This window comes from Microtus ochrogaster, unplaced genomic scaffold (genome assembly GCF_000317375.1).
Source record: "Microtus ochrogaster isolate Prairie Vole_2 unplaced genomic scaffold, MicOch1.0 UNK24, whole genome shotgun sequence".
Taxonomy (NCBI): Eukaryota; Metazoa; Chordata; class Mammalia; order Rodentia; family Cricetidae; genus Microtus; species Microtus ochrogaster.
This window is the reverse complement of record NW_004949122.1, coordinates 4,923,284-4,941,527: the sequence shown is the minus strand read 5'-3', so window position 1 is coordinate 4,941,527 and position 18,244 is coordinate 4,923,284. Positions and strand designations below refer to the sequence as shown.

Sequence of the window (18,244 nt, the reverse complement as noted above, 5' to 3'; positions counted from 1 at the left end):
TGATGGTGTCTTACCTTATATTCTGGGTTGACCTGAAACTTGTGTAGTCCAGGCTACTCTCAAACACACGATCCTCCTGCTTGGGGCTGCAGGCATCCAGGTAGGCAGACATATGTGAATCCACAAGAGCCTGAATAAAAGGGTATCAAAGATGTATTAAGGAACACCCACGAATAACAAGGTAGAGAGTCATCGAGGTCTTCCCTTCTGCCCGGGGGTGAGTGGAACCAGCAGTCTGATCTCCACTCGAGAGACCTATCACTCAAGAGAGCGAGCACCTGCCCCCCCTTCTTTTAAAGAAGTTACATCAGCAAACAAGAAGCTCTGCCTCCAGCAGGCCACTTAACCCAAGGTCACAGGCAGGGCGAATACACACCACACCAACACACCTCTGAATCTACTTTGCAAGGAGAGATGGCGGAGGCTGAGCCCCAGGATCCAGACAAAAGAGGGCAACAAAAGGCTGTTTTGGGGCCTAGGGAGCGTATATTGATTTCATCCTGGGATCCTGGCTGGCGTTTAGAATGTCTGTGCATCGGTCATAATTCTGAGAACATACACAAAATTGAAACCTAAAACAATAGCTTCGTAGACTTAAGAGACATCCTTATTATCCATCCAGTTAAAGTTTGGCAGCTAAGCTGAGACACAGGGAGGTTGGACCACCTGGATCAGGTCACCAGGTAGCAGCACAGACAAGCTAGACCTAGGTGCACAGGCTACCACACCATATGCTCCTAGCACTGGCAACACCGGAGACTCAGCAATGCCAACCACAGAGGGAACCAAAAGTCTGGGCTGAGTGGAGACAGGAATTGCTCTATTAAATTATAGTCACAGGGCCCTGCATCTCTACAGCAAAGGAGCAGAGCCAAGCGTGTCGTGGGCAAAGGTCAACTGGGAGGCCATCTTAGGGCCCACAAGTATTCAGCAAAGTTCAGGGTGGTTATGAGGGTGGGTTTTCTTTAGGGAAACTGAGGCAGGAGTTAACTTGAGGGGCGGGGCTGTGGAATAGAGGCAGGTGCAGAGGTCACTGTGAGATCGTGACCTTGGGAAAATTCTTGAAATTTGCAGCAACCTTGGGTCGCCACAAGCTGGGGAGACTAGGGTCAAAGCAAGCACAGGTCCCATGGATTTGCTAATCTGTGGTTCTCAGAGGGCCCAGACACAGCCTTACCTGAAACCTGTTTAAAAAGCAAATTAAAGCTGATAAGTCTCACAACTTTAATCCTAACACCTTGGAGGCAGAGGCGGGTGGACCTCTTGTGAGCCTGAAGCCAGCCTGACCTACAAAGCAAGTTGCAGGGCAGTTACACAAAGAAACCCTGTGAAAGACAAAACAAAACGAGAAGCTGCAAAATCCCATCTGTATTCTAACCATGCCCACCCAGACGGGATGACGGACAGCTGCTAGGGCTCTTGGCTGTGGGTGGTTCTCTAGGCAGAAGGCCAGAGTCCTGGAACGTATCCAAGACCCCCTGGACCTCACCCGAAATACTGTCTACTGGTCTTCTTGACCTGGGCAGTCTCACTGGGAAGGACAGTAAGGGAGACAGAACTGGAGGCAGTAGTGTCCAAGGCCATGGTGAGGGCCGCCCTGGGTGGAGGTCCGGTGCAGACACTCTGGAAAATGACTGTCACTGGAGCTATGATGAGTCACTCAGGGGGAAGTTGGGCTACTTTCAGCTCCCTTGAAAGGAAGCAAGGAAGTGTGACAGGCGTTGAAAGTATTCCCTCAAGCATGGGTAAGATTGAAATGGGTGTGGGGAGATAGCCTGGGCTAGCTCGGTCTTCAGGGTGGCAGCGAACAGAGACAGGCTTCAGGAGCAAAACTGGATGCATGTCTGGGCCCAGTCATTCCTGCCTGTCCCTAGCCTCAGTTTCTTTTTCTATAAAACACTGTCTCACCTAGTTCACAGGTGCTCATCAGTAAAGGAAGGTGGGTGCAGAAGTGGTCTCTGCCTGGCTTACAGGAAGTACGCTACAACGCAAGCAAGTGCTCTCCATGTGTGTGTCCTATGGATTTGCTAATACACTGTTCTCAGAGGGCCAGACGAGAGGCACGTGATTACCTATAACAGGTTTTAAAAGCAAATTAAGGCCTCTAAATCCTAAGCCTGTGTTCCAACTACCCTGAGGGGACAATGACAGTTACTAAGCCCCGAATACCTGCAACTAATTCATAGGGTTATTAATAATTCATAATTATTAGGGTTGTTATGCTAGAATGGACAAACATTTAATTCTTAACACCTGGGTTTGGCCAAGACCTATCTCAGACCTTTGACAAGGCAGTGTCCAGAAAATCCCTTGCCTGAGCAAACTGGGGACTTTAAGTCACCCTCTTATTTCACCCTAAGAAGAAATTGTGGGATGTGGCTTTTTTAAAGCATCTTCACTGGGAGGGGCTGAGGGGAGGGCATTTGACTTGGGGAGGACTAGACTGGGAAAGGGTCTGGCGGCCATCTTAGGACCCACAAGTCCTCTACGAAGTTCAGGGTGGTTATAGGGATGGGTTTTCCTTGTGGAAAAGGGGGTGGGGATTAACTCAAGGAGAGAGGCTGTAGAGTGAGGCAGAAGCAGGGGTCACTGTGAGATGGTGACCTCGGGAAACCTGAAATTTGCAGCAATCTTGGGTCGGCTATAAGGTATGAGAAAAAGAAGGCGCATTTGAACTGTGACGGCTTGGGTTGTAAGTCATGGAGGCCAATATCTGTAATAATTATTGATTTATTTTATAAACATTAGGTATCACCATTGTGCCACTAGCTCCTTCTCTGGGCCTGGGGACATAAAATGTAAGGAATATAGATAGACAAATGGAATATCGTTGTAGCTTGTGACCAGCCTCAAAGGGGATATAAGAGCTGCCTGTGAGGCTAGGAATCTAGGTCAGTGGTAGCATTCTTGCCTAGCATGCACAGGTCCTGGGTTCAATTCCCAGCACTAAAACACACACACACACACACACACACACACACACACACACACACACACACACACAGTGGTGTTTGCCACAGTGGGGAAGGGGGTAGTGAGTCATGTGGATCACACACTTGGTCATGTATGGGGAACTGGGAGAAAGGCAGTTTGACCCCATCCCCTCCTGCAGGATGTAGTGGGAGGGCCTGCAGGGACATCTCCACTCAGTTAACCATTTTGTCAGCGCTTCTTCAGGGTAGCTGGCTCCTCGTTCCTTTCATTTACCCTTCCTGGTCTCTGAGGCTGTGAAACTGCCAGAAGAGCCCAGCATGGAGAGGAGATAACTGGCTGCTGCTTCCTCTTCAAGCTGAGCGGTCCCGCAAAACAGGGAGAATCCGACAGCGCGTGATGGGGGGGGGGCTCGACGAGTGCAGGTGGAGGTGTCATTTTGCATCTGATTCCAAGATGTCAGTCACCCCACCTGTAACCAAGGCCAAAAACCCTCCTTCTGGGGTCTTCGGCTCCAGATGTTGAGGGACCCTCATTAGTTAGATGCAGGAAGCGAAGATGAACTTGATTGGGTGAGCATTGTCGCCCAATCACAGCTGCTTTGCAGAGAAGAGCAATCCCTGCAGCTGCTTATGGCCACATGGTTGAAGCTTTGCCACGCTTGCCGAATTTGGTGATTCGCAAACTGTGGGCAGCATTGAACTACCATGAAGGCCTTGTCAAACACAGAGAGCGAGCTTCAGCTCAGCAGGCAGTCTGGGGCGGGACTCCCGCTGCTGCTGGAGCCCCAGCTCAGGAGGACACGCCTAGAAGCCATATCCAAGATCTTACCTCTGTTAGTCAGCCCAGGCATCGGTCTCAGAACCAATCAGAAATAGGATTTGCATGAGTGTAGCCAGCTGCACTCTGCACTGAAAGACTGTAGGTTCTTTGCTTACTGTGAACTCAGCCCCCTTTCTTATGTTTAAATGTTCACCTAAGGATAGTGATGAGTTATTCGGCGTGATGTTGGAGCCCCCGAAGCTACAGAGATGAAAATCCTGGGAACGAGAGCGTCCCTCACTTGCATGGAGTGAGTGCCCTTTATTTAGATGCCCGGAGAATCCTCAGCCCGGATGGCAGATGGTGAGATTCCACTTTATCTGCAAGATCATTGCTTCTTTTTTTTTTTTTTTTTTTTAAGATAAGGTCTTACTACGCAGCCCTTGCTGGCCTGGAACTCACTGTGTAGACCAGGCTGGCCTCTAAACTCACAGGTATTCTGCATATTTATGCCCCCTGAGTGCTGGGATTAAAGGTGTCCACCATCACAGCTGGCATTGCCTACATTTTAAGAAAAACCCAAGAGTAAAAAACAAAACAAAACCCTGGAAGCCCGTTCATCCTTTAACTGATGCAAAATCATCCTCTGATTAATGGTTGCCCGCGTCACCTATGGGAGGACACTTCTGAGTTCACGGTGTGGCTAGGCAGCCTCTTGCAGCTGTTGGCAGCCAAGTCTTCTCCAGCGCAGCGCTTCTCAACCTTCCTAATGCTGCGGCCCTTTCATACAGTTCCTTATTTGTGGTGACCCCAACCATAACATTATTTTCATGGCTACTTCATAACTGTAGTTTTGCTACTGTTATGAATCATACTGTAAATACCTGTGTTTTCTGATGGTCTTAGGGGACCCCTGTGAAAGGGCTGCTCAACCCCCGAAGGGGTCATGACCCACAGGTTGAGTGGATGAGGTGGAACTTGGTCCAGAGGCAGCGAATCTGGGCTGAACTTCTAGGGCAACGCTGCTCAAGTGACTGTGCACACGGAATCACTGAGATCTTGTTCAAAATGAAGATTATGACTCAGGGCCTAGTGACAGGGCCTGGGTCTGCAGATCAGAGTTGTAGGGCGATGACAATGTTGATGTCTGTGACATTCGGGGCCTCGACACTCCACCCCTTCGAAGGTAACCGAAGCGGTTTCTTCAAACAGTCCTTCTGGAGGTGGAAGGTGGAACAGCATAAGGTGTCTGTATGAGTTCCAGCCCCTGTGCAAAAGCTGGGCGAGCAGCGTACATCCATCCTCACAGCACTGGTGAGCCAGAGTCTGACCCCTGGAGCTTACCGGCCAGCCCAGCCTCGCCAGCTGACGCATTGCTGTTCAGTGAGAGACTGCGTTTAAAAAAAGTGGAGAGCAACCGAGGAGGACACCTGACATTGACCTCTTGCCTTCAAAAGTGAATGCGTGTGTGTGTGTGTGTGTGTGTGTGTGTGTGTGTGTGTGTGTGTGGCGGGGGCGGGGCTCATGCTTTTATAGATTAGACAGACCTAGGAGAGACGTCTTCACTCTTCAACAGCGATGGAATTAGTGGGCCTCGTATGTGACTGGTCTTCACTAGTCTGTGATTTTGATGTTCTCTGTGACGTCTGTGGGGCTCAGAACTCAGTGAGTGTCTGATGGGAAGGGCAGGAACATTCCAATGCTCTTCTCTTGCAGCTAACGGCCATCTACGCATTCGTTGCTCATGTGTAAAGACACAGCCCACCTTGGCACCCCTGTAAAATAAGGGGGAGCTATTGGGTGGAGGATGGGGTACACGAAGTGGAGACACAAAGTTCATAAACTTCCCCCAACTTCCCTGCTGGCTGCGCTGAGAATGAGCTGTGGGAAGACAAGAACAAAACATAAACAAAGGCACCATCGGCTCAAACGTCGGCACTGGACGTAGCTGGAAAGGGTAGCTTCTAGACGTATTTTGCAGAGGGAATCAACAGTCTTTGCTTACAAGACAGGGTCGGCTGGATGAAGGGCAAGTCCAAGACTTTGGGGTTGAGAATTGGAAGCAAGGAGCTGGGTGAAATAGTCATGGTGGGGGGGGTCACAAATCCCATTGGAATACAAGAACAGTTTCCCACAAAAGACAGAGGGGCAGATGGTGTGCAGCAGAGGAAGTGGTTTCCTGCAGATGTCCCCATGGCTATCAGTGGGCTTTGGGTTTGGCTAAGCCCAAGGCCGTGCTCTGGGAAAGATGAGAGTTTGGATAAAGGACTGATAAATCACAAAACTAGGGATATTCGAGCAAGAAGAAAAAGGACAGCATTTCTCTTTGTTTCTTTATTAATAAGTAGAGATACACAAAGACTTGATAGAAAGTTACACAAAAGGCTCAAGCATCGTCAAGACGTCCAGGGATCACTCTCGCTTCACGACAATGGCCACCTGCTAATACTGTCACTCAAAGGGCTCAGTGTTTCAAGTATCTGGCATTCTAGGTAAACCCCAGCCAATGTAGAGTCTCCAACCAGGTGGGATGCTAAAGGAAGGGACCCCTCTGTGGCTCTGGACTTGGGGTAGCAGGGTCTGAGGGGCTCTGGGGTTAGAGTTGACATGGGTTAGTGGGTCACATCTCCTGGCAGGCAAGACAGGTACACTAATTCCATCAGGTACTCTCCTCAGCAAGAGCCATGGGGAGGCTGGAAACTCCTAAGGCAAACATCCTGATGTCCCCTGTGTGGCAAAGTGCTTGGGAAGAAAGTAGCCATGGCATAGCCCCCTTCTGGGGGAGGAGGAATGACCAGGGGGAAAGAGCCCATAAGGAGGCGTCAGAGTAATGGGAGAAAATGGGAGCACACCAAAGAGGCGCAGGGGTGAGGGGATTCCTGAGAGGGTGAACTTCAGGGGATGTGATAGGAACAGGTTTCTGAAAAACTAGAGGGAACCTCAGAATGAGAACTCGGCTGTAGATTCAAAGGTCGCACGGTGTCATGGTCAACCAGGTTTCCAGGCTTTCTGTTGGTTGGTGATAGAGGTGTGCTGAGCATACTTGACTTGGGCTCTCTGGAGACTCTGAGGGCTCCTTTCTAATTCTGGAGTGTTACCTATCTCACTTACGGGAAACATGGGATTCTGGGAAATGAACGTTTACCATCGGCCCTGAGTCAGAGACTGCAGAAGGCCAGATGTTAGCTTAGCATGTGGGCAGTTGAGGATGGATGTCCCGGATGATGGGCCTGGATGCACTCTCTTCCGAGAGGGGCAGGAGTACTGGGAGCCTCCTTCTAGTCACCTGTGTGACTCAGGGCAACTGCTCTGCTTCCAGTGATAGCCCCTATTCAGCACGGTGGAGTGTGGCTCCAGATGCAGGGGTGCTGTGGGCAGGAGATGGGCTCTCTGGTAGTGGCTGCTGCCCCGAGTGCAGGGTCTTCCATCTCCGTATTCCATGGGGAGCAGCCTGCACCTCTCCGGGTGGCAACTGCAGTGGGTGCGACTCGGGGAGCCTAAGGCCAGAGAAAGCCCGGTCCTCTTAGTGTTGAAAAATTCCTAAGTATTACAGGATCTGGGAAATGGTGAGATACCTCAACTGGAATGTTCTTTGGTATCCTTTTTAGGAACAGAAAAATGTGGGGCGGAGGGTGGCACTTTGACAGGTTAGAAGTTGGATCTTTAGCTAGCAATCACTTCCTTCTGTAGCAGAACTGTCCCTTGGATGGGGCCTTCGGTGACGATGGTCCTGCGTGTCAACAAGTTAGGACTTTCTGGGTTGAAAAGAACCGTGAGGCTGGACATCCGCTTGGTGCTCACTTGCCTTGGGTTTCTTTCCATGAGTTTCTTTCTCCAGAGTGGCCCAGCCACCTGGTGGGGACCTTCCATGTTGCTTACTGGCTGCACTGCCTTCTCTTGTGACCCTCCCACAGAGTGCATCTTGTCCCTCCTGTCCCCCTAACCCAGATGCCACCTGGAAAAACTCAATCTTTACCCCACCAACAGAAGCAGAGAGGGAAGGATGCACCCTGGTGGGGGAGCAGTGTCCCCACTGAAGCAGTGTAGGGACTGTGTTACCAGCTCAACTTTCCTTTCCCCTCTGATCTAAGACAGGAGACAGAAGATCTAAGGCAGTGGAAGTATGCGCCAAGAGGCAGCTGCACTGCTGATGCCAGAAGGGGTGTGCTCATTGGCTGGGCTTAGAAAGGTGGTGGTCAGCTGATGCCAGAAGGGGTGTGCTCATTGGCTGGGCTTAGAAAGGTGGTGGTCAGCTGACTCGGATAGCGATGGCTTCAGGTCCTGATGCTTCAGGGGTAATAGTGTTGAGTGCTTTCAGCTAAGAGCGATCACAGAACAACAGCTTTCTGGATGGTGTCACAGTCACCTCCTTGGACATGCCCCTGTGGTTGTGTCAGGGGCACAGCAACACACAGGAGTGAGCAAGCAGGAAGGGACACATCTGAGAAGCTCAGGGCCCTGTCCACATCTAAACACAGCATTTACCCATTGCCTGAAAAGCAAACGACCTCACCCACTTTCAGGATAAGGAAATGGTCATCTCTAGGGGTGAGATGGTCCCAGTTAGCTCTCACTTCAATGGCTGTGGGGGTGGGGCGGGTAGCAGGGAGGGGATTTTTCTAATCTCTGCATTTTCAACTATACTGACATCCTCCAGATAAATTCATTGCCCTCTCTCCGGTCTCTGGGGTTTGCTTCCTGGGTTTGACTCCACCCCAGGCTTCTGCCAAGGCCTCTGCTAACTTCTGCCATCTCAGTCATTCTGGATGGAGTTTGGCACTGCTAGGAACTCTCAGTTAGAAAGACAAGAGCGCTGTTCCAGACACTATCCTAGAGGTCCGCTGAAGACCTGGGGCTTCGCCAGGCAGTGGGCACAGACCTCTTTAATAAAATAATCATTACTCAAATAATTTAAAAATCTACAAAAGACATCAGAGCTCAGACACTGGGGACGGGGTTGGGGAGGAAGCTTGTTCATGGCTTGTCTAGTATATTGGGTGTGGATAAACACTTCCACAGCAAATCAGCCCTATGTACTTAAAAGGAACAGCACATCCACCAAGAGACTGGGTACTGGGCTCGATCAACACACGGAGGGCTTGGAAGCTGTTGCTTGTCTCCTGGGAGAGGTGGCAAAGCCAGACCCTGTCTGCTCCTACCCATCCTGCCAGGCCCCCTTCCTGTGCCCAGTCCGGAGCCAAGGGCTGTGGTAAGAAACGGTTCTCAGTGCAGTTAGGCAGTGGGCTGGTCCCGGGGGCTAGCAGTTCATGGTTGCTATGCCCAGGGTTTCAGGCTGTCACAAGATCACACACTGAAGTTTGTGAGTGCCAGTGGCCCGGTCTCCTCGCCATTTCGTTTTCTTTTTCTTCTTCTGACTTTTCTCTGGAATCTGTTGCCTGATGAACAATGGAGGGCAGAAAGACAAAGTCAGTTCAAGCTTTTTCTCCTCCTCTGTCCCCTCTCTGTGACTCCTGGGATGGAGGGAGAGCTTGAGGGTGCTGCTGTCCTGGCCACCCAAGGAGACCAGGCTATGAAGCATCTTAGTCTAAGAAGACTGGAGAGGAAGGGAAGGGAAACCAGAGTCACCTGATGAAATTAGTGACATCAGGTGGTGACTAATTTATTCAGACTGTAAGCGCCACCAAGCTTTACTGTGGAATTGACTTCTGTTTTTTAATTTTCCATATTTTAAATAACTGGTCAACTGAGTGCAAAAGCCTGTTACACAGTTTCCTTTAACCGTTCCCAGGTCCAAAGGGTACCTTTGGTGCCACCAGCCCAGAGCAGTATACGGTAGCGTGGGGGGGCACCTCACTTCCGGCACTAACACGGGGGATCAGGCAGTGCAGCAGAGTGTGGGGCTAGAAGCGGGGGTGTACACATGGCAGGGGACCAAGAGGTGGTAAACATGGGGCACCATGAGAAGGTTAGATCCGAATCACAGCTGACCAACAGCCCATGAGTCACCCACATAAGGTACTGCAGACAGGGGTTTAAGTGTTGGGAATGTAAAATGGTTAGAATACGACGGACTAGATAGTGGCAGGGAACACAGCTAGGAGGCAACTTCGGTTATCCAACATGAAGTGAGAAAGGTTTTAAAGGAACATTCAGGAGTCTGTTCTCGGGGCTGCTGGCACTTGAAGACCCACAGGCTGTGGATCTGGGAACACACACACACACACACACACACACACACACACACACACACACACACAGTGCCTCTGGAATTCAAGCCCAGGAGCCATAACTGTCTGTTTCAGGGGGCAGAAAGAGGGACCTGATCTTTGCTGTGTGGGATATGTTGAAAGCTCAGGGTTCTGAGAGTACCAGGGTACCTGATCTCCACGACATGCCTGCAGCCTCCACACCCCCATCCCATTATATCTGGGGGCAGTGTAGAGATGGAGGTAGCACAGGGGGGAAACGCAAAGAGGTACAAGAAATGGCAAATCAGGCTTGGCACTGCCCAGCCTGGCCCAGCACAGAAGCTGTGTTCTTCCTGTATTATTGCAATATGGCTTTCCCCTTCCATCCCAGAGGTCGTTGCCAGGGAGGGGCACAGCTGTCAGGGAGGGAACAAGGCTTACCTAATTACTCTAACGAGGTCATGGAAGGCTTTGTCCACATTGAGAGGCGGGTCCTTGGCACTGGTTTCTATATACGGGATCTGGAAGGCAAAGCTCAGCTTGGTCAACCTGGCACCATGACCCACAAAGTCCTTTTCCACCTTTAAAATGGACACTCTAGAGGTTCTGAGGATCAGATAGAACCCCCACAAGGTTCTAAGGCTTCTTGCCTTGTAAGGCTGGAGAGTATTACTAATGGCTTCTCTAGCCCCTCCTGTTCTCCAGGCAGAGATAATAGTTCCCTGAAATAGAACCTAGTTAGTCTTTTTATACTCAGGAGCAAACTGTTTCGCTTCCCACACCGAGGCATACTGTGCCTTCTTCGGTCCTCTTCTGGGCGTGACCTCATCTGACCTTTGCCCTGAGCTCCTCCAGAGTGAAGTTCAGTGGGAAGGCTGAGGAGAAGTCTGCTGGACTTCTGAACCCAGATTACCCTGGTCCCTTACCCCCAGCTCTCCGGCCTAGGCCGATGGGAGCAGCCCACGGGAGCTGTGACATACCATGCCTTGGACAGGCTGAGTGGAACAGACTCTGGAGGTAACGTAAGCCTGAGAGTCAGGAAGGGCTCATCCCTCCACACCTCCCTGGCCTCCTGCAAGGTGGGGGAGGGGTAAACTGGCTGAGGTCAGACCAAAGGGCTTTGCTATTTTTCATAACATTTATTTTTTCCTGATCACAAAATTAGTGCCTTTTATTCTAACACACTTAAAGAAGCTAAGCAAGGGGAAATAAGTGCACGGGGAGACTGGCAGCTGTTGGAGCAGCTGTCGGGAAGCTTTGCCCAGGACACACAGGGGTCAGCATCCATATGTGTGAAGTCCAGTGTCCACACACCACAGTGGCTTCAGCACAGGCCTCAGTGTAGTTCAGGAACACACAGAGGGCCCAGCTCAGCCCTTTATCATTTTTATTTGAGCCTCTGATAACCTTGAAAGGACAATACCCTCCACAGTAGGATGGTTATTTGGCTTCCCAGGTTTCCCTGTTCTTGCCTTTGCTGAGTTAACTCTCAGAGGCGAGCGCAATCTGGCAGTGTGGAGACGGAGCTCAGAATGGCATGCCTGCAAGAACTCCACGTTGCCAGGCCAGCAGAGTCAGTGTGAGCCTTCTGCTTCTCCACTTGGGCAGCTGTGCGCTACGTCAGCTTTGGGGCGTCTTGCGAACTGGATGCCGTGTCTACCCATGTTAAGCATCCCTGATAAGAACCAGGTAGAACCTGACTTATGGATCAGGATGTTGTGCAGCCCTAGACACATGCAGAAGGGAGGCAGGAAACTACCTACAGTCAGAGCCCCTGGGCATCCTACACTTTCGGGAGCTCAACAATCCTCAGCATCTAGGGGCTTCACATGGACCCACTTTTCTTTCTCTCACCCAGTACACAGTCTATGAGCAAATGCTGCTGGTTCTTAGAAGCACAGCCAAACCTTGCCACCCTCACATACTGCTCGGCCTCATGCGATACTGGGGCAGCCCCTGCATGATTCTCCGCTCTTCTCCTTTCCCAGTGGACTATTCTCAACACGTCACAGGAGAGAAGCTGCTCGGCCACACGTCACACCTCTCTCTAAACCATCCAGTGGCTTTCCTCCTCAGCCTCTGTAAGAGCCACAACTCCTTACAACTCTCTGACTACTCGCCCGCCTCCACCTGCTTAGCCACGGCAGCTTGTTCGCTAGCTCGCAAACGCCAACCTCAGGGCTTTTGCACAGATCATTTCTGTTGTTAGGATGTTCCTGGATATCTGTCTGGCCATCCCTTTGCCTCCTTAAGTCCTTGATGAATTGGACCCACCCTACCCCATTTAAAAGGTACCTCCTCTGCCCTGTCCTGACCTCCCTCTCCTAGTGTGCCTGTTTCCACAAGATGTGTCAACCTCAAACTAATTTACTTTGCCTACTGCCTGTCTCCACCAAAAGCAGGGAACTCTTGTTCCCCAGGACCTAGGATGATGGAATTAATAAAGGAATAAATACAGAAGACAGACAGGCAAAACTAGCTCCCAGCGTGCCTTTCTCTTATGTGGAGAGTAGGCCAATGGACAGAGATGGGGCTGCCTTGCATCAGACTTTCGAGCCAGCAGACAGGACCCAGTGCACTGTGCCAATATGGGGATGGGGAACAGAGACTGACCCAGCATCGTCCAGAGGGCAAGCACACTGCACTGAACTCAGAAAGCTAACATGCTTGTGACAGGCTATAGCTGGAGCCATCTCAGTTTTAATGTTTATCAAGTGGGGAAATGATGTCTGTGGCTGTAAGGGTAGAGGATCTGATAACCGTGCCCCCCCAGTACAGTGCTGGGCACGGACTCAGTGAACAGATCGCTGTGACTCAGCATCACCAGGTTTCTCATGCGTGAGCCGGAAGAGCTCGATTGTGAGCCAGCCGGAAGAGCTACCACCTCTGCACCGCCCAATGTTGGTTATGTGCTGCCCCAGGCAGAGCAGCCCTCCACGGAACCCCACAGCTTCCAGGCCACTCTGAAGGAAGCTGTCCCCCCATCTCCCCAGAGCCTCTTATGGCTGTAGAAGGTGCTTTCTCAGTGGCCTGCTGCTCATTTCAAATAATATCCTGCCACACTGCACCCTGTGGCCTCTCTGCCTCTGTTTTTCAGGAGAAGGGAGGTCTTACTCCCATTTCCAAAGACCAGCATTGCAGGAGGGATGACATATGGGCTGTCACACATAGTCCTGAGGTCCCCAGAGCACGTGCCTACATACGTGCACGTGCGCATGGCACACACACACACACAAGCACGCACACACGCATACACGCTCATGAGCGCACATACGCACACACCTACATTGTGTTTGGTCGCCATTTCTTTTCCTTGCTCCCTGGTGATTTTCCTCAGGTGCATTAAATCCACCTTGTTGGCCACTAGGATCATTGGGAACGACTCCCTGTGAAGCAGAACAACAGCCAGGTGAGATGCATCCTCCGGCACCACCAGCTCAAGGTGCACCTCCTCTTTTCCAGAGGAGATAAGGGCTTGGGAAGGGGGAGCCTGGGGTGTGTTGCAAGGCTAGTGTTGAGGCTGGCCTGAGGCAGCTGATGAGGAGCCTGGCTTCCCAGAGACACTCCTCAACTCTCCAATACTCTGATATGCAAACCATGCAAGGCTACTGCAGTTCTCAGCTCATGGAGAGCACCAGGGAAGGGGCTGGTACTGCACACATGGCAGCTGCAAAATAAGGATGGCTCCAAGAAGAGGAAGTGCCGGATGGTGAGGCATGTCCCGTCAGCAACTGACATGAGAACCAAACAAAACTTCAGCCCTGTGGCACTTTGGGGCAATATTAGATATTTTCATAAGAAAAATACCCTGTAATTAGTAAGAAAAAAATGCTACTTTTTATTTCTTTGATTAGCAAGTAAATTAAGATTTCCCCACCCCCGGACCACTCAGGGGTCTCCTTTGAGGTTCGTATATTCATGGGCTGAATGCACATCAATCACCTGCAGCTTGCTCTGCAAGCATGGGCCCCTCTGCTAGGTAAAGCTACAAGCCCTTCCCTGTGGGATGGCTATTGACTAGATTTCTCCATCTCTACTGGGATTTAATCAAACCCTGCTGTTTTCCGGCATTTATTTTTTTCTTTCTGCATTGCTTCTTTGACTGGCAGTGTCAGATGGGCTTAAAACAGACACTAGGTGATTTAAGTATGTTATAGGGTGTGAAGGAAAAAAAGCCTTTAATGTGCGACTTGTAAATCTCGTAGTCAAATGCAATTTAATCAATTTCAGTGTGTTCTGGCGGGGAAATTCACTTTTCTTTGCATATAATGCAATTTGCTTAAATTGGAGTTGGAAAGCAAAGACATTACCCACGATTCCTTGATTGAGGGATAGTTTTTGAAAACAGGAGGGGCACGAGCCTTGGAATCTTGGGAGCAGCTTAGGAACCAAGAAAGGGTCAGGGAAGACCTTAGAGGAAGTAATGGAAGATGGGGGGGGGGCAGCAGAGAAAAGGGAGGAGGGAAGAGGGGGAGAGGTAGAGAGGAGGACGGAGAGGGAGAGGGAGGATGGTGCTCTCCTGAGACAGGAACGGGAGTAGGGAGGCCCTGTCTGCTGCTCTCACCTGTCCTTGACACGCAGAATAAGCTGGTGGAAGCGGTCCACGTGCTCGAAGCTGGCCTTGTCAGTGACTGAGTACACGATGAGGAAGCCATCCCCAGTGCGCATGTACTGTTCCCGCATGGCACTGAACTCCTCCTGCCCTGCTGTGTCTAGAACTGGAGAGGAATTAGGTCACTCAGGGGCTGCCCTTGATCCCTTGGAGCCACTATAGACTGTAGAGCCCCAGGCTACAGCTGCCACTACCCGCTGCAGCTCAGTCCCAGCTGTCCTCAGAGGAGAACTTCCAGCCACCTCAGAGGCTGCTTCTGTGTAAGGCTCTGTCTGACTCATTTCAGCCTGTGTGCTCCCTGGACCACACAATGCTATGGCCTCATGAAGTCAGAGATGACAAGCCTCATGAAGTCAGAGACAGCTTTCACAGGTCCCTCTGGGGAACCCCAGAGCTAGGCATGGATTCCTGGCTTAGCCCTTAAAAACTGGGGTTCTCTGGGGTGTGCCTGACCCTCAGCACCTCCATTTCCTCCTTCACATATACAGAAAAAGGGCCTTCACCTTGAAGCTTCAGGTGTGGAGAGTGCACCAAAGAAACCAGCCCAGTGAGGAGGGCCTAAGCCCTGTATGGACAGGGATTGTCTCCAGTAGTCAAGGTCCATCCTAGGATGGAAATGGCAGGAAGGGGCATCCGGGGCAGGAACTGGGTGGTAGCTGGGGGGCCACTATAGCCCCCTGTCACCCTCACATTCCTACTGCAGGAACCCCCGTTGCTCACTCTTCCTTCCTGACACAAAGTACTCCTGTCTAGTTGAGAGCCAACCCCCAAAGTACCTGTATTGTATTTGAATAATTATAGGAGAGCGAGGTTAGGTAATTTTGTCTATTAATTTTAGAACTATCTGAACACCTACTATACGCCAGGCAGACTGTAGGATCTTTGGTTACAGGTAAATGGGGTCAAAAATCCAGTAGTGAAGCATATAAACAACTGAATGGCTGGCATGACTTTACCAGAGGTAAACAGATGGTAGAGGGTCAATCTAGTCAGGGGAAGGGTGGCTACAGCCTTTGTTGTTATTCTGAATAGGTCAAGAAGCTATCTCCCTCTCCCAGGAGGAGACTTCTCAGTAATGAATAAATGCAGGAGGGATCAGAGTCACATGACCCCAGAAGCGACATTTCAGCAGAGGGAATACCCAAAAAACTCAGAGGTAGAGGTGTGGCCAACAGCTGGTGGGCTGGGGGTGGGTAAGGCCATGAGAGTCTGTTGCCCTATGCTCTCCCTCATCTTGAGCAGGACAGGGGCCTTGGTGGAGCATGTAGGCTAAGACAGGATCCAGAGGACATTGTAAGAAGGCTGGTCCAAGGCTAGGGAGTGGGGGACAAACCACCAGTGGAAGCGGGGAACTAGTTAGGAGGCTTCCAGATCATCCAGGCAACATGAGATGGGCAGTGGCTGAACCACTGCTGGGGAGAAAAGTGACAAGATTTGAACACTTTCTAAGACACGGCTGTACTGAGCATGCGGCGGGACCCTAAGCCGAGCCACCGAGTGAAGAAGCCAGAGCTTGCGGGGCTCAGTTTCTCACATGAGCCTGGCAGATCCCATGCAACACCTCAAGTCACATCCTGAGAAGAAAGAGGGGAAGGGTCCTCATGTAGAATCACTTGTGGACAGGAGGCAGGGAAAGCCACAGAATGAGGATCTGGGGACTGTCCCCTCAGGATTCCACTTCTAAGGTAGGCTGGATCTTCCAGTCCTGTCTTTTCCTAGGTAAAGCCTACTCTGGCTGCCTATCAAAAGTGATGATTGGTTTCTGTGCATGGGAAGAAATGAACGTGAGCAGAAGTCACAATACTCATATTGTAGTTAATATATGCCCTAAAAGTCTGTGAATATATTATAAAAATAACTTAGGGAGCATTCAAAAATCAAAGCTCAATATAAATCTGAAAATAAAAGAGGCGCCCCTAAAGCCCAACGTGGTGGCACACACCTTCAATTCCAGCACTTGGGCAGTGGATGTAGAAGGACTTGGAGTTCAAGGCCAGCCTGGGCTACAAGACATTCTATCTTCAAAACAACCAAAACACAAAACCCCTGGGAAGGAACTGCTCATATCTGACATTGCAGGAACATTCCCACATTTTCTAAAAGAACTCTTGGAGAACATAAATCATCAAAGTGAAAACTAAGTCCAGGAAAGAGAAAGATGAGCGGCATTATAAATGGTCTCCGCCAGGAAAACATCTGAATGAAGATAACACTTATTGCTCAATTAGAAGACTCTGGAAGCCAGGCTTGGTGGTTGGATCTGCCTTCTCCACTACTAATGAGGTTAAGGGGGGGGGAGGATGGGAAGTTTAAGGTGAACCCAGGCAACTTAGCAAGGCCCTGCTTTAAAATAAACAGGTAAAAGGGGTCTGGGATCTAGCTCAACAGCAGAGCACTTGCCTGGCCTGGCTGAGGGCCTAGGTTAGAACTGCAGCAGCACAAATACAGAGCAAGAGAACACATGACAACTTAGAACTAACGTCTATGAGGAACCATGTGTGAGAAGGGGGCCATGAACAGGTATACTCGGCTACAGGCTGAGTATACCTAAGTAGCAACAGGTATACTCGGCTACAGGCTGAGTATACCTAAGTAGCAAGTTCAACATCTGAAGAGCTCTGAAATGCTTTATTTCCAAATGTAAAAATCTCTAAAATCTGAAGACGAGGAAAACACTAGTTTAAACTTTTAAAATTATTTTTTTTAATTTTGTGTGTGTGTGTTGTTATGTTCCAGGAGTGCAGTGCCCAGAGGCCAGAAGTCGGAGCTGTTGCTGGCTGTTGTGAACTCCCCAGCGTGAATGCTGGGGACTCAACCCAGCTCCTGTGCTGGAGCAGACAAGTTCTTAACCTCTGAGCCATCTTCCCAGCCTCAGTAATCCCAGAAGTAAAGTGATGTCCTTATTCTGGCAAAGGTTAACAGATATTTAACCCTGCCTGAAGTTTGCTTTCTCTGGGAAGAGGGTACAGACCATGATTATATCCTGATGTTGACAGGAAAACACAAGTAGGCATACTCTAATGTCTATACCATAACTCTAAAAAACAGAAATAAAACCTCGGACTTCCTAGTCCGTTCAAGAGAACAAAGCACATGGGGCGATGTGCAACAAGGCAAAAACAAAACAAAAAGTAGCCGTGAAACAAGATGGCAGAAATGAGTCTATCAAAACTTCAATGACATTCTATACAGAGCTAGAAAAAATTCTAAAATTCACATAGGAGACAGTTCTCAAAAGTAGAATCATAAAGCGTATGTTATCATTAGCAATGAGGGGAATGAAAATCAAGAGTTTACTGGGATCCTATCTTGCTCCAGTACGAAGGGCTATCATCAAGCAAAAGGCACCAAACACTGGCAAAGATGCAGGTACCAGGAACCATATATGCTGCTGTCGGAATAGAAACGGTGCTGCCACTATGGAAATCAGCATGGAAATAGTTCAAAAGACTAAGAAAGGAAATACTACACAGCCCAGCCGTATCACCTGAGTACATACCTGGACGAATCTAAACCGCTACTACAGTACCACAGAGGCATAAAGAGGAACAGAATGCTGCTGTTTGCAGGAAAACATCCCAGTAAGTGAGACACGCCAGATGCAGAAAGATGAAAATCACATTGTGTCTCATATGTGGAATCTACATTAAAAAAAAAAAGTCAGGAGTGGTGTCACACTCTGGAGACAGAGGTAGGAAAACTGTGAGTTCAAAGCCATCCTGGTCTGTATGCTAGGGAGATTCTATCTGTGTGTGTGTGTGTGTGTGTGTGTGTGTGTGTGTGTGTGTGT

General features: G+C 50.0%; 1 protein-coding gene across 2 annotated transcripts in view; it reads right to left on the bottom strand.

Annotated features, from left to right (window-relative positions):
* Positions 1 to 6,016: 6,016 nt before the first annotated feature.
* The window catches only part of Mras (muscle RAS oncogene homolog), a 51,442-nt gene continuing 39,214 nt past the window's right edge, over positions 6,017 to 18,244 (bottom strand). Inside the window, exons 3-6 of one of the 2 annotated variants that reach the window (XM_005367817.2) lie at positions 14,407 to 14,560; positions 13,129 to 13,228; positions 10,284 to 10,363; positions 6,017 to 9,089 (exon numbers count right to left, since the gene is read on the bottom strand). In XM_005367817.2, coding sequence (XP_005367874.1) covers positions 8,990 to 9,089; positions 10,284 to 10,363; positions 13,129 to 13,228; positions 14,407 to 14,560 — 434 coding nt within the window. In that variant the 3' untranslated portion in view covers positions 6,017 to 8,989. Of the gene's footprint in view, positions 9,090 to 10,283; positions 10,364 to 13,124; positions 13,229 to 14,406; positions 14,561 to 18,244 lie in introns of both variants that reach the window. The other variant, XM_013354018.2, reaches the window with a different exon arrangement.